The sequence below is a fragment of the Falco rusticolus genome, chromosome 9 (assembly GCF_015220075.1).
Source record: "Falco rusticolus isolate bFalRus1 chromosome 9, bFalRus1.pri, whole genome shotgun sequence".
Classification (NCBI taxonomy): domain Eukaryota; kingdom Metazoa; phylum Chordata; class Aves; order Falconiformes; family Falconidae; genus Falco; species Falco rusticolus.
The window spans coordinates 23910947-23935278 of record NC_051195.1 but is presented as its reverse complement, the minus strand read 5'-3'; the positions used below and the strand labels follow the sequence as shown (position 1 = coordinate 23935278).

The 24332-nt window shown below is 40.0% G+C and overlaps 2 protein-coding genes across 2 annotated transcripts; both read left to right on the top strand.

The window, feature by feature from the left end:
• Nucleotides 1-708: 708 nt before the first annotated feature.
• On the top strand, nucleotides 709-13313 carry GDF10 (growth differentiation factor 10). The gene is made up of 3 exons (XM_037401414.1): nucleotides 709-1160; nucleotides 6532-7439; nucleotides 12287-13313. Exons 1-3 carry the CDS (start codon nucleotides 863-865, stop codon nucleotides 12476-12478), a joined length of 1398 nt encoding a protein of 465 aa, XP_037257311.1. The 5' UTR covers nucleotides 709-862; the 3' UTR covers nucleotides 12479-13313.
• Nucleotides 13314-17987: 4674 nt separating this feature from the next.
• GDF2 (growth differentiation factor 2) lies at nucleotides 17988-22335 on the top strand. The gene is made up of 2 exons (XM_037400992.1): nucleotides 17988-18597; nucleotides 20318-22335. Exons 1-2 carry the CDS (start codon nucleotides 18258-18260, stop codon nucleotides 21247-21249), a joined length of 1272 nt encoding a protein of 423 aa, XP_037256889.1. The 5' UTR covers nucleotides 17988-18257; the 3' UTR covers nucleotides 21250-22335.
• The last annotated feature ends 1997 nt before the right edge of the window (nucleotides 22336-24332 follow it).

Genomic DNA, 24332 nt, shown 5'->3' with positions numbered 1-24332 from the left:
AACCTCCTCCAACCTAAGCCACGTAAATCCTTCAGAAATTCACACCAGTATTTTCCTCCTTCGGATCACACATAGAAATAGCCCAATGATGGAAGTTTGCCCACGCACTGTCCTTCCAACCCCTACTATTTAAGTATCTGTTTGGAATTACCAGTGACCCTCGTTACACTCTTGGCTAGTTCACACTGGGTCTTCCAGAGTGCGGACCCCACCGGGGACTTCTCTTTTCTCCGGGATCCTTGAAACAAACACTATTTACAGAGTTGCTTTCCCAAGACAGCACTGTCAGCTCTGCCGACTAAAACAGAAAAGACCCTTCCACTTCTTTGTGCACGTACGTGCGCACCCTTTCCTTCTCACGTTGTCCCTGCCACCCTCCCGTCCTTTCCCACCGCCTGCCTCCCCTTGCTAGCTATTTGCTTCTATCTTTTGAAATTATTTTCAGGCCCCACCCTCGCTAGCGCAGGCAGCCAAGGTGTCGTCCTGCCGCAGCGCTCGCTGCTACCGCGGCGGCGGTGACATGTGTCTCCAATCAGCGGCTGTACGCTAATTAACGTAGCTCCTACCCCCGCTACGTTTTAAAGAGCGGGGAAGCCCCACGCTAGAGGAATGCAGAGTTCCCCCCATAGCCCCGCTCCGCCGCCCCCGGGCCGCAGCTCCTCACCCCCGGGCCCGGGGATTGGCCCGGCGGAGGCGGCATCAGCGGCGGCGGAGGGGGGGGGGCCGCCTCCACCCTCCCTCCTCCCTCGCTGGCCCCGCCGCCCCCTCGCCCCGGTGCGGCAGGGACAACCGGGAGACCCGGACGCAGGCAGCGACCAAGCCGCCGCCGCTCCGCGCCCGGCCGCCCTGCAGCATCCCCCCGATGGCCGGCCGCCTGACCTGCTGCCTCCTGCTCTGGGCCCTGGGCCATGGGGGCTGCCGTTCGCCTGCGGGGGCGGGCGCCGGCAGCCAGGCCGCCTGCCCCGTCCAGCCGCCGGCCGCCTGGGACTCGTCCTCCCCGGGCCGCGACCCCCGCGGGGGCTCCCCGCCGCCCGGTGCGCTGAGCAGCATCGCTCAGGACATGGTAGCTGTCCACATGCTTAAGCTCTACGAGAAGTACAACCGGGAAGGCAGCCGGCCCGGCGACGGCAACACGGTCCGCAGCTTCAAAGCCAGGCCGGGTAAGACGGGCCGGGCGCGGGGGGCACCGCTGGAGCCCCCTCGCTCCTTTTTCGCTTTAAAGCGACGGGTTTGCGCCGAGGCTGTCACTGACTGCGGGGGTTGTCACGCTGGGTGAATGCGGGGGGGACCCTTGCTAACTGCACGGGCACGGTGTCTCCCCTCCGCTCTGCGGATGGCTCCCCCCCTCCCCCGGCTCCCTTCCCTTCCCCGGGAGTATCTGCAACAAGGTATCTCCCTCCAGACAGCCTCCGCTGCTGTGGATGCAAACCACCGGCACTGGGTCGAAAGATGTTTTCAGAGATACTTGGAGCGTAAAACTAGTAGCCAGGGCACCCGCTGCGGGTCCTCTCCTCCGGCTCTTCTCGCAGGCTCACAAGTTTGTTAGGAAGAGTGCCGCCTACGGGACCGCCTAAAACTGCTCGGGATCTTAAGTCCGTTGCACTGTCTAAACCTGAGAAGACAGCTGTCTGAGCTCCCCCTCCTCAGCTTTACTTGGCTTGATTATGACGGTAAAAGAGCATATATACTGTGTCAAAACCATGCTTTCATTATCCCAGTCTTACTTCAAAGTAGTAAAGAGGAGGTTTGTGTAGTTAATACTCTCTTTAGTCTATCCTTTGTCAAGGAAACACAAAGTATCTTTTCTGGAAAATGTCTTCCTCCTTTGGTTAACTCCCACGGACAATAACTATGGTCTTGGCTCTTAAAATAAGAACTATACAAGTTTCTGGAATATAATTTTTATGTTGCCAGAAATATTCATCAGATGCCTATAAAAACGAATTCAAAATTTGCTTTTGTGAGTTTCAATCTTTCTCCTACATTTAAGCCTCAGGTATAGAATATAACGCAGCACACAGTGTGTTAGGGAACTGTTACTATAATGCACAATAACTCATTCTCTAGTGCATCCCAACTGAACTTCTATCCTATGCCAAATGTAATATTAAAAGGTAATGATACTCAAGCAGTAGGAGATCCCATGGAAGGGTAAGTGGCTAATGAAAATATCTAGAAATCTGGAAGTTAGGATGTAAAGCAACTGCAGGCATTTGGGAGAGAAACAAATTGCCATGCTCTTGATCATTAGCTAGCAGCTCCTAACTACTAGGGGTTAGGAAGGAACTTCCACTGTGGATGGTTATTCCATGACCTCCTGCTATCACTGTTGTTTTTCTGTGAACTGAGCAGCTGATACGGGCTGCTACCCAAGGAAGGCCCTGGACTGCAACAGTGATTTTGGAAGAATGCATGAATTGCACTATATTATTTTTCTTCATTTTCCAATTACTCTGCTGAACAAGTTACTTGCATTGAAGTGGTTTAAAACACTAAAATAGCAGCATTTTCTACTCGCACATAAACTACTGACCAATTAAAAAGTGCTATTATTTTGTGCATCTCCCAGATCATGAAACCAGAGACACCTGGAAGTAACCTGTCTTGCCATGCAGTGAAAATAAAGTACACTCATGTCCAAAATTCCTGTCTCCTGTGTACCTTCTCTACTGGATCCTATTTCTCCCCAGTAACATGGCATGAAAGCAGAAGCTCATCTGCAGTGTACCTTTGTTATGACAAATTGTAATTCATCAACCTAGCAATGAACAGTCTGAAATGAACCATAGAATGACACAAGGAGAACCTTATCTGACAGTATGTTTTTTCTTTATCTCCTCCAAGAAATTCTAGTGTTTTCTTTTGAAAGAAGAAATTGGCATGTTTTTCTAACAAGATATGTGGAACATCCATTCTTTATAAAATATAATGATAATTCTGATCCTATTAAGATAAGCAAAATGGATTACACATATAATAATTTCTTTTTCATTATCTCAAGCAATGGATATCTTCTTTACATGTGCCTTTCAGAAAATCCTTCCATTCCTATGTTGCAGCTTACAGCTGTTTGTTAGGGAGCACTTGAGCATCACTGTTAGCTATGGTTGTCAGGATGAGGGCTCCAGAGGTGCAAAATGTTTGTCTGGACTTGGTTTGCTCCTTTGTCACATGCATTATTGAAGCCTCCTCAACTACAGCAGCTGTATTGCCATCCTACATATCCCCTGCAGGATATAGATGGTGCTGACAGGGTTACTGAATATGTACAATTTCTCCATATTCAGTGTGAGGCACTCAAAATATATATATGCATGTACTTGTTTGCACATATTCTAAATACAGCTTCCTCATGTTCCTCTAGCACTTATTGCTTCAGGAACAGTGCTTCACAAACATCTGATCACCTCCCCTGAGCTTACCTCTACATGTATTCACAACAGTTCATTACTTCTGTGATAAGGAGCTGAAAGACAGCCTATGAACTAATTTCTCAAGTTCTTTTTTTCTTTAGGTGCTTTCCAGTTTTCAGCAAACTGTGTAGCTTTAGAAAACAGCACCAATTGAGTGAAGTTAGTTACACAGTCAAGTCGTTAGTGGTTCATGACCAAATGTGAAATATTAAGTTATTGTCCAACTTTACCTAAATTGCTAAGATTAGGGGGAATTAGTCTTCATGGAAGCAATCTGCTGCCTAAGCCATGAAACTTCCAATAAATCAACTCTTGCAGCTCAGGCTCATTCCCTGAACACTATCCATACTCTGTGCTAAATGAAGCAAAGGCCTTGGTGAATAGTAGAAAATAGCAGCCATCTAATTAAGACTGTATTATAATGTATATGTGCAAGAAAACCAAATCAAGATTGCCCAGGCAACTGTAATTCTGGTCTCTAGAGCCTTGCTTTAATATAATTTTATAGCTTAAAATATTTTGAATTACATTCTCTGCATATTTCTTTCTCACAAATGTGTTATCAGAAATAACATGTGAATCTGTTTTGCTAGTCTTCATTTAGTGCAATGCAACATTCTCCTATGTGGATTATGTAGTAAAGGCTAATATTTTCTTTCCTTGGCCACTTGCTTTTTTTTTTTTCCTTCCAGTCTCTTGGCATGTGTCCTCTACACACCTTGCCTGTATTCCTAACTTGAAGGTGTCTACAGTGAGCAGAGGTAGATGCAACAGCTTTAATGTATACAGCTAGTACAGTTCCAACTCAGAGTAGACCTGGAAAACATAACAATGCTTGGTTGACAGGTTGGTAAACGCCTGAGTGATCTGATGCAATATGATAAATATGAGTATGTTCCATCCAAAACTCAGGTCTCCTCAGTTCCTAAAAGCCTGTACTTCCAGGCTTCTGGCTTTACAGTAGCTGCAGATTTACAGATTCTTACTCTGTTCTACAAAGGATTTTGACTTTTGAAGGGTTTGTTTCACTCCAGCATGCAGAATTAATTTAGATTAATTAGAACTCCCTGTCTCTGAGCTATCATTACAAGTTACCTTCACATCTGAAACCCTGGGATTCTGGTGTTTGAAATGCCTTTATCCCAATGATGCATATGCCTCATAGTCATCTACAGAGCTCATAGTGCTAGAAGCATTCTACTACTTAAAAAAATGTTAAAATTTTCAACTGTACACAGCTCAGGTAGGGAGAGGCAGTGGACAGGCTAAAAAATATGCCTTCTGAAATGAAAAAGACAACAGCCTGCTGTTCTAAAGGAAGAACTACAATTATTCTCTTCCTTGGTCTGAAAAATAGGCTATCAGCCTTGTGAAAATTCTATGCTTAAAAGACTTGAATAGAATCTAAACTCTTTTTTCATAGTATGATCACCTGTGCATTAGTATTGATTAAAAGTTTACTGATAGGAAAGAAATAGGTTCTCATCACAGCATACTGTTTCTGTTAGCCTCTCTGCCACCTATGAAATCATTATGTGGGCATCAGTATAAGCTGTTCCACTTCACCACATCAGGAAAAAAATAAGATGGTGCAGATTGAAATTGCATACTTGAACATTGTACTTTCAGACTGCCTATGTGGGCCTGGGATTAATGAACATCCTAACCTGCTATGGTTTAGTTTGAATGATGGTTTTATCCAGCATGAACTGGAAGACAGCAAGCACCAGTTTAGTGAGATGTAGCACGATTTAATTTCCATCTTTCAAATAAAACTGCTTAAAAGGAGGAACAATCTGGCAGGCAGCACTTAACAGTACTGCTTTTCTGTTGCCAAGATTTCTGTGGCTCATCATCTACGGCGCATTGAAAAACAAACCTAAGTGTTTCTGAGAAGACCGGCTGTTGGGTTTGTTGGGTTTTGTTTGTTTGTGAGTTTTTTTCCACCCTGTTGCCAGAGAATTCCAGGTATGTCAAAAAGAGCTGCTAGAGGGTTTGCCCACTTGGCTTAACTAATGAGACAAACCTACCCACTGTAGTCTGAGTTTGGGAGAACAGGAATCACTTCTGCCACCACTTTCCTGTATACTCATGAGCTAGTAAAAAAACAAAAAAAAAACAACAAAAAAAACCAAAACAACACGCCCCACCCAATTTTCACAGTGATAGACTGTTAATGCATGGTCTTTTGATTCTGGGATTACATTTTAACACACTAAGAGAGGTTTCTACTGTTTAAATAAACATGGTGTAAACAGTTATTAGTGTAAAATTGTTCATCTTCCTTGTGAGGAGCACAGAGATATAACTTGAGCACACATTGTTCCACTAGCAAAAAAGGAACTACATCAAATGGAGTTTTAATTTTATGAGTCAGCTCCTACTCAACAGTAGTTGTCACTAACTTCAAGCAGATCAAAACACAAGTCTTAGAAACAAAGTAGGTTTCACAGTGCTTTAAACAAAGCTCCTACAAGATGTATACCAGAAAGAAGGACTGCTCACAAAAGTAACGGCCCCCAAAATATGTTGCACTACTTACTTCCAGCCCCCTTGTGAAATGTCTCTTGTGCACTACTTACGGACAATGAACTTCCTAAGTGTTGCCCACAGAGTTAGCACCCAGAGATCTTTCAGGAATCTTTGTAGTCAGGTGTGGATTAGACCATTTTGAATATTAACTATAAACCTGGTTTTCAGCTGGTATACTGAGTAAGGTACCATTCTGAGCTCTGCTTTGGACAAATTTGATAGCTTCTCTGAGCTTGATTTTGTTATAAACGAAATAGAAGCAAGGATTGCTTTTCTTGCCTGCCTGGAATGAAAGGCAGTCTGAAACTGAAAATCTCTGGGAAGAGTTTTATCCCTCATGTATACAAAAATTGCCTAGTGTGTTGGACAGCCCTGATGTTATTGTAATTTTGCCATTAAATATTGTTAGGGTTTTTTCCTCCTTTGATTCACTATAGTTTTAAGCTGAAGTGACAAGTTTGCTACTAACTGATTTGAAATGGCCAAGTGAAAATCAAAATTTGTTAATCCACTTATAAAGGAATAAGGGTTTGACTACCATTTTTGGTCCCAGATATTTATCCATGTTTTCCTTGCTCTCTTGTAGGATTCTTGGCCCAGAAGCCTGTGTACTGCTTCAATCTGACATCCATGCAGGATTCAGAGATGATCCTTGCTGCCACTTTTCACTTCTATGCTGACAAACGATCTCGGCACCGGGAAGTGTTTTGTAAGCGTTCCAAGAACTCCTCCTGCCGACTCCTTCACCTGCCTCCGATCCTGCGGCTCAACCTCATTTTCCAAAGTATTCATCAGAATTCTGCCTATGGGCTAGTAAAAGGGAACATTACTGTCTTTCTTCAAAGGCGAGGGGCTTGGCATGCAAAGGACATTTCACACATCATAAAAGAATCAAAACAGGCTGGAGAGCTCATTCTCTGCGCTGAGCTTGATTCTGGGGAGAAACATCAGGGCTTCCCTGAACAGGCCACCAGCCATTTACCTTATATACTAGTTTATGCCAACGATCTTGCAATCTCAGAGCCTAACAGCGTGGCAGTCACCCTACAGCGTTATGATCCATTCCCTTCCAACGATGGGGACCCAAATCTACCCTCCAATGCTTCTACTGACACCCGAGTGAGGAGGGATACTTACCTCTCAAGTCCTATTCAGAACAATGAGTTGCCAGAAGTAGATTATAACAACAATAAATACAACAAACATGACATATGGGAGAATGCCTACAAATCCCTGAAACCAAAAGCCTCACGCAAAGACCGAAGGAGAAAAGGGCAAGAAAATACAGAAACACTTACAAAGTCTCAGGTGCTAAAATTTGATGAGAAAACTATGAAGAAAGCAAGGCGAAAACAATGGAATGAGCCAAGGATTTGTTCAAGAAGATACATGAAAGTTGACTTTGCTGATATTGGCTGGAATGAATGGATCATATCTCCCAAATCATTTGATGCCTACTACTGTGCAGGGGCATGTGAATTTCCAATGCCCAAGGTAGTATGCCTTTTTGTTGTTGTTAGCCTGCAAACAGCAGAACTACTGTTCTGTCTATCCAACTGCTTCTTTAGTTAGAATTTCCTTCAGATTTCACCGTTTTCACTGTACCCTATTGACTCATCCAGAGTAATTAATTTCAGCAATATTGTTTCCATCAACTTATTAATCACAGAGCAAAAAGATTCCAACTTATCTTTAAAGGTAATCTGAACAATAAGAAAAATGTCTCAGGTTTATCTTACAATTTCTCATCTTATATCTTTAAACCATAATACAAAGACTTATGCAGCTTATTAAAATATGGTTACACACACTAAATCATCAAATTACTCTGTTGTGGTAGCAGAAGTATAAGGTATTATATGCTAATAATAAAACAAGCTGCTGTTTCAGAGTATTTCTGAATTCCACTGAAAATACCTTAGGAGAAAAATGCAGAGTAGTGACCCTGAGGTATTTTTAACTTTAAGAAATTGCTTGTCACTTCGAAAATAAGAATGCTGGTTAAGCTGATACTTGTGTCTCAAAATTCTCTGGTGTTTTTTTATTTTACTAAATTCTTAAAATTAAGATAATCCTGCTGGAACAAAAAAGGTGATTTATCTTATGTGGCTGGAAATGCCACATAGCTGTCCGTAACACTCTAAAGCTAGCATACTTAATTCCTCCTATAGCAGCAGTGTGAAATTTGCTAATAGAGGCAAACATGAACTCCTGCTCCAATGGAATTTTGATTTGGCCCACTCCCACTCACTCACTCTATGGCAAAAAGTAGAAATTTTGGCAATCCTATGTAGCACAAGAATTATTGGCATTTTACAGGGCCTTGAAGTAATGGGGGAGGGGAGGATTTGAAGCAGCGTGTAACCTGCATGTTTAGAAACTGTAATTATTTTGCAATTCTACCTACAAATGGCCTGATTATTTATTCTCCTGACATTTCTGAATGTGATCACCTGGCACATAAATAATGAACAGTGTTTTACAGCAAAGAATTTCAAAGCTCCGAGACAGAAATCGGCCCTACATTACATACATGGAGACTGATGTATGTTTGTGTTGAAATAAGTAGTATGATTTCAGGAAGAGTAGATATGCAGGCTATTTTGAGTCCAGAAATAGCGGAAATCCAGACATCACAGTAAGCTGTATGAATCTGACCACATGTTCTTGTGTAGCTGGCTAGCGCTGAACTATGTATACATAAATTGATACATGGTCTGGTAAAAATTAAAGCTTACACAAGCTCACATACAACTTCACTTTTTTTACCGTAGTAGAAAGAGATCATGCAACACAAGCACCATTTAACTTATCCAAAACAAAAAACAGCCCGGGAGTACAGATCCTCTGCCATAAACCCACAGTCTAATGCACCATTCATACATACCGGGGAGGGGGGGAGATACATTTAATGCATCTAGCTTCCTGTGAGCAGATTAGCATGACACAAAAGCTGACAGAACCAAAAGAAAGTGGATTTGTTTCTAGCCGGAATAGTTAAATAGGCTTATATTGCTGATTTATTTAATTTCTTATCTAGCAATATTACTTGCTATATAATAAAGATTTCCTTGAAAGTCAAAAACATTTACCTTAGTTCTCATTTTGATACTTGTTTTCTAGATAAATTAACGTGGCTGCACTAGCATCTAGGTGCCAAAAAACCAAAACAAACAAAAAAAACCAAAGAGATTTAAAATTGAATCACAGATACATAGATTTGGGGATTTTTAGTTTGACACACTCTTTGATTGGGTTTGATTTAGAAGAGTTCTACTTTTTGTTAGCTTTGTATTTTGAAGAGGAAAAGAAAATAAAGGCAGATTCACAGAACTTTTTTAAATTACTGTTTCCAAATGAACAGAGTTAACTAGGACATCAGAATGGATGATGCTTCAGGTCTGAACATAAGAATTGTTATGGAGAGAGAAATAGCTTTTGTTCTTATGTGTTTACCCTAAGTCAGGAGAGCATGCACATGATCTTGGCACTCCTAAATCAAAGGCCAGATTAATGCTATTCATGTCTACACAGCCAACCTGCAAGGTATTCTTTTTATAACTGTGGAGATAGAATTATATACCTGGCACACTGAAAATCATCACATTGTATGATATTTTTTTTTTAAAGTATCAGTACATCACTCTGCATATTATGTTAATAACTGCAATTCTTGATCTTGATACAAAACAGCTCTGGTACAAATCTTGTCAGAGCAAGTTCACCTATCTTACTGCTGAATTTCTTATTCCCTGAACTGTAACTGTGAGGGGGAAGATTAGCGTATACAGTTACTAATGGTTGCCTGTACTGCTGCATTCGCCAAATGAATGCTAGTCTTACCTCTGGTAGAAGGAACTGGGAACATATCCTTTCCCTGGTCCACAGTAATTAGAATTATCTTGACTTCATGTAAGTGCATCAGTTCATAAGTTTAATTCCAAGAGTTGAAATCAAACATGAGAACAAAATTCTCCTGAAGCTAGGATGTATTGCTTATTAAGATGGGGGGGGGGGGGGGGGGGTGTTGAGGGTCAAATTCATGATAAAACAGATTTTTAAAGCGGTATAAGCTAGGCAGAAGGACAGGGTCTAAAGTATTTCAAACCTACTGTTCAACTGCTTTCTGGCTACATCACTATCCTCATATTTTCTGGGGCCCAAAACGTTTCTAACCTAGGATTGTCCTAGAGGTTAAGTAAGAGCAGAACCTGGCCTGCTGTACACAACTTAGTAGCCAGCATTCAAAGCATTAGCACTTCCTCAGTGCCATCACTACTGGGCATTCAATTTATTATTTCAAGCTTTCCACTTTAGCACATCGGTACAAAGGCTAATGTGAAGCCTAGCCCATAATCACTGAACACTCATGCCAGGTTTCCAGAAGGGCTGGAAAATTCAGAGCCTTGCTGGATGTGGGATAGGTGTGCTGTCTGGCTCTGCTGTGGATGTAGGGCTCAGGCAGCCAGATTTTTTACAGAGTAATACACCATAATAAGCATTTTTCTCTCTAAGCATTTTTGTGCGTAGTGTGTACACTTGCAGGCATTAGAAATTTTATCAGTGCTGTTGTCTTGGTAGACAGCTGCTCTTGCTAGACTTTACTCAAATCTGTTTATTCCTTGCGGTTATTAGAGACTGCACAACTGGAGAAGATCCTAGCAGGATCTTCTGCAGGTTTGTACCCAGGAATCCTGTAAGTCAGTAACTGGCACGGAGGGCAATGATGGCTATCCTCTGCATGGGGTCAAGAAATTCAGTTTCAGTAGCACTTCAGGATCTGTAACTGTTTTAAATAACAACATGAAACAATAAAAGGTGCTAGGAACACTTCAGGAAGTTTTTTATAAAGGTTAAAGAACTGGATCCTAGAAGCTCTAGTTCTTTGTATTTCTAAACTCTGCAGCTGCTTAAGCACATGAAAGCTACTGTGTCTCTCTTGCTGTCCAGATTTGCTGACATGGCCAATGCAGGCAGAAGCTTATTTCTACTTCACATAGCAGCTGTGAGACAATTTACTGCTGCTTGTCTGCGGACGGCTTTGAAATCTAAAGATGGAGGGTGGCCTGAGAGAGCAAGCTGTTGCTAATTATGCCAATATGTGCTAATTACAGAAAGTCACTTTCCAGGATCAGTCACTTGTTGGGACTTGGCTATAAGGATGCTGTCTTGAAGCCCCAAAGGATCAGGACGGATTTCACAATTCCTCCTTGTAATGGCCCAAATGGGGTTGCTTTAGTTAAAGAACATCTGAAAGCCTTAAAAGCAATTAAGGTTTGGATCTGATCTGCTGATATTGCATTTAAAGCAAATGTATCAAAACTGAATTAACCTAAAAAATGGCTCCTTTGCTATAGCCATGGACTACATAACTTTTCACGTGGAAATGAAAAATCATGGTTTGCATATACTCAATTTTTATTTGAAAAATAGACAAGATATAGGAGACATTAATTCTTCTCACTTGAAGTGTCTGCTTCCATGTGGAGGTGTGCAAAGTCCCTGTCTGTGTCCCACAGATGTCATTATCCACTTGATACACAGCTACGCACCAACAACAATGAAAGATTTCATGTGCCACATATACCAGATCTGTGAGGAAACCTTGTGAAACTGTAGCAAAAACCTGATATGACCAGTGCAATTTTCCTACTGTTACTGTACTCATTTGCTGGGACAGTATTCAAGTATGACAACAGAGGAAAGCAAACAGACTACAGGTATGAAGTACTTGTTCATCACAAGGTTATGATCAGAAAGGCTGTCGCATTGCCTGACTATTCCAGACTAACTCCCCCATGAACATTACTTCTGGGGCACTCTGCTCTTAAAAGAGTAATTACTCCACGAAAAAGTAACTCATTCCAGGTTAGCATACATGAGGAGAAATACCACTGGAACATAGGAACAGTTATTTTGGAAATACTTCCAGTAGCCAATTCTCCAAGTCAGATAAGAGGTTAAGAAAACAAAAGATAACATTTATGACTGAGAAGAGTGCCCCACCCTAGACTTTTTCTCCTGTGTGCCTGCCTCCCAGCATCTAGTAGGTGCAGTTAGGGCCATTCTTTCTTCAGGCTACTGACTGCTGGCTGTGCCACCAGTGCCCTCCTCTGGTATTTATGAAGGCAGCATAAGGAATACAAAATATCTGAGAGATACACCCTGCACAAGAAAGCTCCAAGTGTGAGGGACTTACTATGCTGCACAGCCCCGTGACTCAATCACACATATTCACTTTTTTGACCAACAAAAAACCGTAATTGTTGTCATTTTCCAAGTCCATCTGGGAAAGTGACTGCTCATAAATGAAGTGATAACGATTTCCTTCTCTGTTCCAGATTGTCCGGCCATCCAATCATGCTACAATCCAGAGCATTGTAAAAGCAGTAGGAATCATTCCCGGCATCCCTGAACCCTGCTGCGTTCCTGACAAAATGAGCTCACTCAGTGTCCTGTTCTTAGATGAGAACAAAAATGTTGTTTTAAAGGTATATCCCAATATGTCGGTCGAAAGTTGCGCCTGCCGATAAGTTAATATAAACACATCTTTAACAACACCCACGCATCCTGCCCAACTACACTGGCAAAGCTGTAAATGGGAAATGAATCCACTTCTGTTGATGGATGAATGCAAGCCTACAATTCCTCTACAGAAAGCATGCGGAGAGACTAAAACAATACACATGCTCACCTGGAAGGCTATGTCTTACTGTCATCATTTGTCTTTCATATTCATCTTCCAGGAATTCAATACTTTCACAAGTATCTTCCTAACCCACTTAGCCAAGACACCTGGTGTTTAGTGAGAACTTTAAGTGTAAAGTTTTCCATAATCAAAGGACTAAAATATGTTTTTATATGCTATTTTTCTGACTATTTTATCTCTTCAGTTAACCAAGAAGATGGGAAGTAAACTTGCAAAGGCGGGCTCATTTTAGAATATCACTTTTGTACACAAATCAAAACTTTTTGCCTAAAACACTCATACTCTTAATCTGCATATTTATACCGAAAAATGCTGTAATAAAGGGCTTAAAATGTATCTTTTCTTCAGGATGCAAGTATACTGCACTGCATAAGCTTTCATATAAACAGTATGTTAATATAGTCATTTTTGGTTACCCTTCCCTAATACATAATTTGTTCTACAAAAGGCATATGTAATATCCCCCACTTTTGTTTGCTGGATAATTTCAGGTTGTTAAACATATTCTCTGAGTAACACATACTATATAGTAATATGTTGAAATACTAAAAATAAAATAACCAAGATTTATATTTTTGTAAATTATACTTTATATCCTCTAGACTGTTACATGCTTTTAACAAAAGCTAATAAATTAAAGGTACAGTAGTATCTAAAAATAGTTGATTTGTCTTTCTATAAGTGTATTCTGTTCCCTTCTGTTAATTAGATGGAAACATGTAAATACATGTTAAGCTTGTCATAACGTGCCTCAATAGATTAAAGACAGAAGGGAATACTGTGATCATCTAGACTGACCTCCTGCAAGGCACAGATGAAAGAACCTTACTTAGTAGTTTCTGCACCATGCATTATGGAACTTCTGTTTTGAGCTTGGGAACATCTTTGAAAAACATACATAAATTTGTTTTTGAAGATTTCATGTGGTAGAATATCCCTACTGGACTACAAGCAGTTGTTCCAAAAGTTAGTGCTCTTTGTTCATATGCAGTGACTTAATCCTAGTCTGAATTTGCTGAGCTTTAGTTTCAATTCACTAGATCTTACTGTAAACTATTTTATTAGATCCCTTTTATCTATTATCCAAAATACTGTCACTGAGTATTTTTAGTAAATAGAGCTCGATCAAATTACATTTTGGCTAAGATTTAAATAGATACTTTGCTTTCTTATTCTAAGCCTCAAAAAATTTCTCAAAGCTCTTTTCTGAACTCTTCTCAGAACTTTCATTAACTTTCGTTTCCAACAATGCACATGGAAATGGGACACAATATTTGGCAGTTGTTCTCTTAGAAGTCTTTATAGAAATAAAGTCTGTGCATCCCTCTAACTCCTGTACAATTCTCTACTGATACATTTATGGTAGCCTTTGTAACTGCAGCACTCCTTTAAGAGCTGACGTTCCATTACTGTGCCTGTCATTCCTCTTCCTCAGTGTCCCCAGTGCCAGGACACACTTGCCACATAATTCCATTTTCACCCACCTGCTGTACAACAGCATAGGCAGACCAGGAGCACAACAAACTTCTGAAGTCTGTGAGGTACCACAGAGCACAAGACATTGAGTTTTCCTCCTCGAGAGAGTTTAATTTTCTGCACTATCTTATCCTATTAAGAGTTGCATTGTTTAGGGGAAGGATACCATACACACTACCTTCTGATGAATGACTAACTGAAAGGCTGCCATCCTGGAAGGTGCCAAGTAACTTCTGCCACCAATATTACATACTCATGTAGTACAGATACACACTACAGAGGTGTGTAAATATGATACTTCCTGCTAATCTACATAAAAGCAAGACTCAGTACATACAGGAGTCTCTGCCAGGTTACTCTCACAGCAGTTTTTGCTAGTTCCTCCTAAACAGCTCTCAATAAGTAATAGTTCTAAGGCACCTTATAGTGACTGCCAGTAACGACTGCCAAGAGATCATGGATCTAGCTAGGCATTTCTAACAAAGTACCTACGGTGATCCACACTGGAACTACCGGGACAAACCTCTGCATACTGTTGCCATTAGAGATCTCCCTTAAAAATGTAGGATCTTATGTTTTTACAAACCCTAAGAAACTAAATTGCAGCTGACAAATGCATAAAGAAAAATTTAAAAGTTCTCAGAAATTAATCATTTATTCCTACACAACAGCCATAAGTGTAAAACTTTTCAAAGTATCTTAGGTTACTGTCATTTCTGCTCTCTATTAAGATCTACCCTTTTCTGTAGGTCTAGTCTTGCTCCCATTTAGCACTAGCTCTGAACAACATGACCTATTAACCTAGTGAGCTTATGTTCTTATCTACTGCATTTTGCTTTCCTTAAGGAAACATTTCTGTATCTTGAATTAGTCCTTGGGTACAAACTTTCATTCCAAGATAGGACGATATCTCTTTCCTTATTGCTTGCATCAACACATCATCTGCTATAAGGTCTGTAGGACATAATGAAAAATGCTTCTCCTGTACTCCTCAGGACACCTATGGAACCCTGAAAGGTTTAGTCTGCATTTAAAAGTTTTTTGGCAAAGCTCTGTTTTTTAGGATAGGCAAAACAAAATTATAGCTCTAAGTAGCATAGCTCTCAAGGCACACCCTTACTACTCAAGCAATACAATTCTCTTACTAGTAAAGTTTATTGCATTCAGTTTAGCTGTACCAGTCAATTCGCTAACGTGAACAAGGTCTTAAGCCACTATCTGTTTAGTGGTTTAAGATACTACTTTCTGGGTCTTTGGTACCTGGATGTCTAATCTTCCTCTAGAAAAGCAAACTTTGCATTTGAATAGCACAAATGCAGTCAGCTGCTGCTGGAAGACACTGATACCCTTACTCTCTTGGTTCTAACGGATCTTTTGATTTTTACGAACATCCTATAAACCATTCAATTCAATGTTTAAGTTTCTAGACAAAAGTTCCTATTGACAAATACTTACAAGAGCACATCAAGATAATTCCACAAACTAATTCTAAAAGAATTGGGGATATACTAACATGGGCTGATTAAAGACAGATAAAACAGGAAAACAGCTAATACTAGCCAGCAAAGTGTTAAGGACATTTTTTTTCTGAAACAAATCCACTTTTATTCTTTGAGGCCACAATTTAATTGCCATAACAGCAACAGCTAGAATACACCTAGGTTTTTGTGGAGCATTTCAATTCATTTGCACAAGGCTGCATAATTAATAGAAAACACTGGACAATATTAATATATTCATTTATCACATGAATTAACAACTGTGTCACTGCCAAACCTCAAAGAGCAGCTTTCAAAAGGAATTGCCACTGAGTGGAACTGTTCATTATAAAGTTTCTACAAAGCTGACACTTGGCCTGACACTATGTGACATCTTTATATATGAACTGGAAGTCTGTATATAACAACCCCCACAGCATTTGCAGAAAACAGTGTTTAGGAGAGAGGTATTTATATAGATCACTTATCTAGCTGCACTTTATGTGATCAAAATTCAGTTTAAGGCAGACAGATGCAGAGCTTGGTACCTAGGCACAAGGAATGGAGGCTGCTTCTACTGAGTAAAAAGTCTGCACCTTCGAAAGCCGTAAATCTTAAAATATTTTTTGTGGATATCATGGATTTATGGCACAGTATGAGCATCCGGGGTGATGGTATGTAGAGAGCTAATAAACACTTTGAAAAGATATACACTGGAGTAGTGAACCACATAAGGAAAGGAAATTTTATTTCTGCATGTAGCATTAGTGGACTGCCACTAGAAAACTGTATAGCTCCAGTGTTCACCTTTTCAAAAAGACATTCACATTCTGAAAGAGACATGAAAAGAAACAAAACCAGTTAGAGAAAATGCCTTATAACATGTGACTGAAAAGCACAATCTGTTTATCAGAAAGCAAACTGAGAAGTAACTTGATTATACTGTACAAGTACTTTGACAGACAGAAAACGCAAGCATTATGGGGCTCCTCAAGCCAGGCAGAAAGTTACAAGAACTCCTGTCAAGAAGGTGAAGCCAGGCATAATCAAATAATACATGAAGCACCACGGTTTTGTAACTGTAAGTTATAAACCTTTAGAGTAAGCGCTACAAAAATTGAAGAAATCTTCTATTCTTTGACATCTGTAGATAAATTCTGGAGACCTTTAAAGTTATGTTTCAGCCAAACACAAGTAATTGGGCTCTGCAGCAGGTAGGAAACACAAAGGCCTCGAGTAAAACATAACAGTCTTGCTATGCAGGAGACCAGGATTAATGCCAAATAATCCTTTCTGACATCATAGGAACATAATTAGCCAGCATCTTGGACCTCTGTTGTTACTTCAACAGATATTTAAGTGAGTATTTGAGAAGTCTGGGATCACTTTAAACGCTGGGCATGCACTGCTAGAAAACTGGAGAAGAATGGCTGGCAAAGACAAAACCCTGTCCACATCTCTGCCATTAGATTGATTATTTTTTTTAATATAAAAGCTCATAATACTATTCAGATTTTATGGCACATGCACAGTATGTATTGAGTTGTGCTTAGAAAAAATGATGTATTAATAGTACAGATAAACATATGAATCATTAGATTAAAACATAATGCATTCATGAAGATAAATAGCAAGTGATATTTTTGTCTATACATAAACTATGGTTTTTTCTTCTGTATCATGAGAAATTCTACCATGTCTTTCTATCATCTTGCATGTTTGCCTTGGCCCATTCTTCCCATCTTCACAGATAATTTCCTGTATCTTCACAGAAACCTTTTACTTTCCATGTGGCCTTAGAAGGCCTAGTTATGTTTTCAAAATGAAGTCACTGAAATAATGACTGGTTTTAGACTGGATTGACCATCAAGAATCTAAGAAATATATTACATAAGAGGCTATAAAAACAAGACTAAATTCCCATACACCAAAGGAATCAAACTGAAAATGGAAAAGCCTGCAACCAACATGAAGGAAACTTGACGCAAAACAGATATTTCACTGTGTACAAACAATAGCTCTTGGCTGATAAACAGAAAGAAGTTTTAAGGTTGTTTGTATCATCATGAAATAGCGTCTTGCAAAACCACAGGTCTCCATCAAATGATCAGCGATTTTCTGATGGCATGTGAAGGGCCTGTAATAAAGACTGTCAGATGATGTTTAGTAATAGCTAATAACAGTGAATTTGTTCTAGATCTCTAATTTCCAGTCTTGATGAAATCTTCTGCGTCCCTAAGAAAGCTTCTCTCTGTGTTGGCAAGGAAATGATACAAGAGTATAATTAAGCAATGATGACCCTAAAGCGAGATGTGGATTCTTTACAATATACAATGTCCTTCCCACCAGCCACATGTGTTTGTCAGATGTTTACAGAATCTTCATTAACTAAGAGCTTTGCTAGATAACAGAAGCTGAAGCATGGCATCAATGACTCTGATAAGGGCAAGCGTACAACCAATCTGCTTGACAACTGACAAGAGGCTGGGGTTTGAAGCAGACTGCAAAAAGCACACAAGAAAGTGATTTGCAAAGGACATTCCAGTTGTTTGCCTTCCATCTCCTTTCCTCTGTAATGAAACAAGACTTTTAATCAGCTAAAACACCCTTGTCCTCTTGTCTCTCCACCAGAAAGTAAATACAGAAGAAATGCATTATTTTGGAGTATTAGCTGGACTGTCTGTTTTCAATATCATTGCATGTTTGACAAGAGGCAAGCCTTTGGAAGATTGGGACAAGTTATCAGCTATGGGAAAGTCTGATGCACACTTTCATGATCCTGGAGAAGATGAGACCCATTTCGATTTCAAATCTTTCGTGAAGAATATGAAGACAGATTTACTAAGGAGTCTGAATTTGTCAAGAGTCCCCTCACAAGTGAAGAGCAAAGAAGAACCACCACAGTTCATGATTGATTTATACAACAGATACACTGCAGACAAGTCCTCCATCCCTGCATCCAATATTGTAAGGAGCTTCAGTACTGAAGGTAGGAGAAGTCCTAAATATGTGGACTAGAATTTTTACAGTACATGGACAGTAGGTACTCAGATTCTTTTGAAATTCAGAGGGAACTATGTGCCTAACTTCCACAGATACTTTATGAATTAAACAGTTTAAAAGTTAGGATTGTAGTCTTGCTCTGTATTTTCTTTCAATCTTTAAAAAAATATAACAGAAAAAAACTAAAGGTAATTGTATTTTCACTGTACAATATTCTCTTCTCAAATACATCAACTGAGATGACGCACTGAATAACAGGGTTTACATGAATCATGTTTCTCAAAGCTAGAGAATTGGAACTGATTTTTAATGTCAGAATGTAAATTTGTGTTTGTCTGTAACTGAGACACTCATGCTAGACAGCTCTTCTTTCAGGTGGGCTCTTCACGTATTTAGAAACCACAGCAGCCAACTGAGAAACATGTCTCCAGATCCAAGCAAGGCACAGCAGTGCTCCCCCAAAATTTGTGTTAGACAGAAAGATTTATAATGAAATGAGTAGTCAAGCCTGTCTCAACTAAAAAAAAATAAAAACCCTGTCTGCATAACATTAAGTAGACTTTTAAAAGCTCCAAAAGAAGCAGTGAAAAAAGTTAGAAGTAAATGCAGTCCTTGTGATAAAAATAAGACAGGGAGAATCAAAGCTTCTGGTTATATGAAAAATAGACATACACAGGTAACAGCACTACAGAGAACTCCAAATTCCCAAATTAGTGCCCCTAGTCCTGAAATGGAAAGAAAACTTAACAATATGAGCTAGATGATATAGTTTCCATATCTCACTCTCTGACTGCTTTAGTGGGTAAACACTGTGAAGAAATGTCAATATTAGCCAATTAAAATTGACCTAAAAGCCAATCATGACTGAGCAGTTATCTTACATTGACCATCAAATAGACATCAGTGAGTGATGGCTTTTAAACAGTACCAGTCAGATCTTCCAGCCAAATATCTGCACTTCCCAAGGCAGAGTTGCTGGTACTGCACATAGCTTTGCAGGAAAAAAAAAAAACCACCAAAAAAACAAACCAACAAACAAAACCAACAGAACCAAAAACCCAAAACCCACACAAGCTCAGTGCGTCCAGCCTGTAACAGACTGGCACCTGGGCATGAAAGGCTGTTTATCACCAAGTCCCAATTTAGACAGACCCTGAAGCTTAAATTCAGAATTTAAAAAACTTTTTTATTTCCCCAAACTCCCAGTAATCCAAGGTGCTTCCAAAGTTATCTGAAGACAACAACAAAAGCCTCAGCACAGCTAGTTCTCAGAGACACTTAAATATGTAGTATACTTTGCTGTATTAGGAGGGCAGTTCATCCCACTGCATGATTATAAGAGTAGAAAATTCATAGGGTTTTTTAAGAATTCTTTGTGTAAAAATCTCTTTAGGAAATTGCTAAATCTTAACACTCCCTGGATGCCTTATTTATGTACTTAATACCAACCAGCATCATCCACAGCTTGTTCTAGGCAGACTCTACGCACCCCTCTAAACAATCTTGGTGAAAATACTACCAACAACAGGAACCTGCATTTCATCTTTTTACTCCCTGACCTTGAAATTTGGCCAGAAGATGGTATTATTTAATTTTATTTTTAATGTTGGGTAGCCATGCTTTTACCTTACCCACAAAGTACACCTTTAGTCTTTTAAAAGCAAGTCAGAATCACTGTAACCATGTGTTTTAATTTCCTGTTGCAGATGTTGTTTCTTTAGCTTCACCAGAAGAAAATCCATTTCAGAAACACATCTTGCTCTTCAACATCTCTATTCCACGATACGAGGAAATCACCAGAGCTGAACTGAGAATTTATATCTCCTGTCACAGGGGAGTTGGGTCTCTCTCTAGGCTGGAAGGCAACATGGTCATTTATGATGTTCTAGATGGTGACCACTGGGAAAACCCAGAAAGTACCAAATCTTTCCTTGTCTCCCACAATATCCAGGAGTGTGGCTGGGAGATGTTTGAAGTGTCCAGTGCTGTGAAAAGATGGGTCAGGGCAGACAAACTGAAGACTAAAAACAAGCTGGAGGTTGTAATAGAGAGTAAAGCTCTGAGTGGTTTCGCTTGTGGGAAGCTGGATATCAGTGTTACCCCAGACACTAAAAATCTGCCCTTGCTAATAGTGTTCTCCAATGACCGCAGCAACAGGACAAAAGAAACCAGAGTGGAGCTCCGGGAGATGATTGTTCACGAACAAGAAAGTGTGCTAAAGAAACTAGGGAACAACACTTCATCTGAAGAGCAAGAACAGGAAAAGACCATCACTGGGCCCCACCGGCATTCCTCCAGAAGCAAGAGAAGCATTGGAGCCAACCACTGTCGGAGAACTTCTCTCCATGTGAACTTTGAAGAGATTGGCTGGGATTCCTGGATCATTGCACCAAAAGATTATGAGGCTTTTGAGTGTAAAGGAGGTTGCTTCTTCCCTCTGACAGATAACGTTACCCCAACAAAACATGCTATTGTCCAGACTTTGGTGCATCTCCAAAACCCAAAGAAAGCTTCCAAGGCCTGTTGTGTTCCAACCAAACTGGATTCAATCTCTATTCTCTATAAGGATGATGCTGGTGTGCCCACTTTGATATATAACTACGAAGGGATGAAAGTGGCAGAATGTGGCTGCAGGTAGCATACAAGGCAGAATCTCAGAATAAGAATATACCCACCCCACCCCCCTTTTTCTGCTCTGTGTAAATCTGTACATTAGTGATGCAAGTGAAAATCCTTGCAAACAAGGTTTGGAGCAGGGTATGGGTCTGATTGTTGTTGCTGCTTGTTTTAAAGGAAAACTGGCATTTAAAGAATGGCAATCATTGTAAATAGTCTGCATTATATATCATGGCAAAGTGAATACTGGATTATTAAAATATTGTGAGATTTAATGAATTATGCATTATTTGGCAACAGTGATGCAATTTGAATACCTAATTTCAACTTTTCTGTTTAGGTCACAAACTAGAGGATTTTCAATGGGGATTTAGGATGCCCTGTAAACATTTAATAGGTATCGAAATCTAATTTTCTCAGCCAACTCTGATATTTTCAACTTCTGTAAAACTCAGTAAATGTAATTTAGTCTTCATGATAGGAATCGAAATCCCACAAACCTTTTATTGTATCAGTAATCTCAGAGGCTTTTACAGGCAAACTATTTACTCCTGTAAATGAAGATCTGCCGTATTCAAAACAGAAGAGACTCAGTCTTATTTCATTCCCAAGTTTCCTTCTGTGGGTAGCAGGTGCCTTGGTTTCAGCTTTCTTATCCTCAGCGTCCCTATTTTTACCCCTTTATGGCACATACTTGACTGATAAAAAGTGCAGCCTTCCGCTTCTAAGACACTGTTTCCTAGGAGGAACAGCAGCCCTTATCTCTGCACAAAGATAAGGAGCCACTTTGACCTACTGCATATTCTTAGTATTTCTTTGCAAGAACACGCAGTCAAATGACTTTCAGTCTTGGACACGTATCCTAAGAGCAGTGGGGGTAGGCAGAGCTCAGCACTTCTGAAAAGCCCAGGCTACTTGTTTAGAGATCTAAATATGTACTTTGGAGTCTGCTGCTAGGCTCCGATTTTTTTTTTTAACTTCTTCTTAGGAGAAACTCTATTTTACATACAAAATTATTTCACCACCTACAAGTCTGGGAAAAACTGAAAACTTCTCTGTTCTATGAGACTTCTGCTGCTGTATGAAAAGATACTATCATACAATAGTTCTCCTGACTTCAGTTGTATTTTCACTAAACAAGGACCTCATCTTTCCTGCAATTAAAGTAAACTTCCTTTGATTCTAATGAAGGTTTGGCCTGTATAAGAGACAAAGTGTATTCTGTTGGTTTTAGATGATAGCTGTAAGTGCTGTACAATGCCACCATAGTCCACCTCACTTCTACTCCTCCACCACCCCACCCCTCCCCCCCTCAAAAAAAAAAAAAATCTATCAGAGAACATTTTAGATCCAAACACACAGCAAACTACACATCCGTTCAAAACAGTGAAGAATATTGATGAGGCAGAAATCTAAACAGTAGCTTAATGTATGGAAGCAACAGGATTTAAATTGATACATACGTTTTAAATTAGGGCAGCCTGTGGGCAAGATGAATTCATTTGACATGAACAGGCCAGCTTGAAATCTAATACACAGTTTATTTACTATTGTTAACTTAATACAGAGCAAATAGCAGGTGAGTGTGATCAGGGTGGTTGTAATTCCAGTAAGAACTGCTGGTTACATCACAAACCATGAGCACAAAGCACAATTCACTGGAATCCCTGGACTGATTTATAGGCTTTTCCTTTAGAATTAGGCTGCAATCGGATCAGATCTGAGATCTGGGTCCATGCAAACCCCATCCATCCATAGCTGCATGTCATTAACCCTTTAATCTCCCCGTAACAGTCCTCTCATTTTACCATTCCTACTGGCTTCTGTCATCTTAGTCATTGTTATTTCTTCCTCCTTTCAGAACCCCCTGTTCTTGTTCATGTCTCCTAAGCTCATGACATTTTACACAACTTCTCTTAAGTAAAAGAAACCACCAAACAAACACTTGGTGTAATCACATTACAAAAGTTATTCACCCATATGTCAAGGTAATAGTAGCTGTGTGCCCTTAAGTCACCTAAACACAACGTCCTAGTTATATTTCAACTTCACTGAATAAAAGACTTTGTCCAGAATTAAATGAAGAAGCGAGGAAGGGGAAAGATCAGTTCCCACACCCTCACTGAGAGAAATTCTCAAGAATCAATTCTTTTTTCACATTCTGAAGTCAAACATTGATTTTTTTTTCCACAAGCTTACTTGGATGAAAAAAAAAAAAAAATAAAAACAAGATCCAAAGCTATTTTTGGCTCAAAAACTCAGATCCTAGCTATGCTACCAGAATTTCAGAGAAGCTCTACAGATTCCATCCCAAAACTGGACTACAGGTCGCTTTCGTATTTCAACCAAAAAAACAATTGCTCTTCCAGTCAACTTTAGCAATCACATTCTGATAGGCTCAACATTTTGATTGGTACAGTAGTAAACCAAAACATTAATCTTTCTATAGGGTGATGATCAGGGTCAAAAAGAAATGAGAACCTAGTAGTGACTACAGATGCTACCTACAGCATGGCTGAAGCACGTGCCAACTTGATGTTTTGTTTTACATTGTAAATTTAGCAGCTTAATTTATGTAGTTTTGAACATTTAATTTTAAACAATTATTCGAGTTCCCTTGCATCCCAAAGCAGCTGGAATGTGACAAATCAGGCAGGTGGCCAACATGTGCTAGAAGGTTTACAGGTTGCAAAAAGCAGGCAAAGTACCTTGCCGTCTGCTTTAAGCTGGGCCCCATTAGACACTGAAAAAAACCCCTCTCATCACAGGATTCCGAACATCGGCCAGCAGCTTGCTGCTACTAGGGAGCAGGCTGGGGTTTGTGCACTGTCCAGCAGATGCACAGTTAAAATTAAAACTTATTTAACACAAACACGTGGCTGGAGCATGCCCTCCTTCTCAGGCCCATTAGCTATCTGTGTAACAGCCCTGTAACATCAAAACCACCACCAGCTGACTCCACAGCCAATTTTAAGGCTACCCTATAGCACTTCAGCCTTAGTAGATAAACATGGTAAGCTGGTGGAAGCTGGTCAAGAGATATAGCTGTTGCTATTTTTACATAGCTTCCCACCTTGTGTGTGTGTACCACAGCAGGCACGATGT

Bases quoted from the DNA above. Each gene is read 5' to 3' on its own strand.
- GDF2 (XM_037400992.1), top strand. From the start codon at position 18,258: ATGCATTATTTTGGAGTATTAGCTGGACTGTCTGTTTTCAATATCATT. The intron at 18,598-20,317 runs GTAGGAGAAGTC...TTCCTGTTGCAG, and splicing joins AAGGAGCTTCAGTACTGAAG to ATGTTGTTTCTTTAGCTTCA.
- GDF10 (XM_037401414.1), top strand. From the start codon at position 863: ATGGCCGGCCGCCTGACCTGCTGCCTCCTGCTCTGGGCCCTGGGCCAT. The intron at 1,161-6,531 runs GTAAGACGGGCC...GCTCTCTTGTAG, and splicing joins CAGCTTCAAAGCCAGGCCGG to GATTCTTGGCCCAGAAGCCT. The intron at 7,440-12,286 runs GTAGTATGCCTT...TCTCTGTTCCAG, and splicing joins GTGAATTTCCAATGCCCAAG to ATTGTCCGGCCATCCAATCA.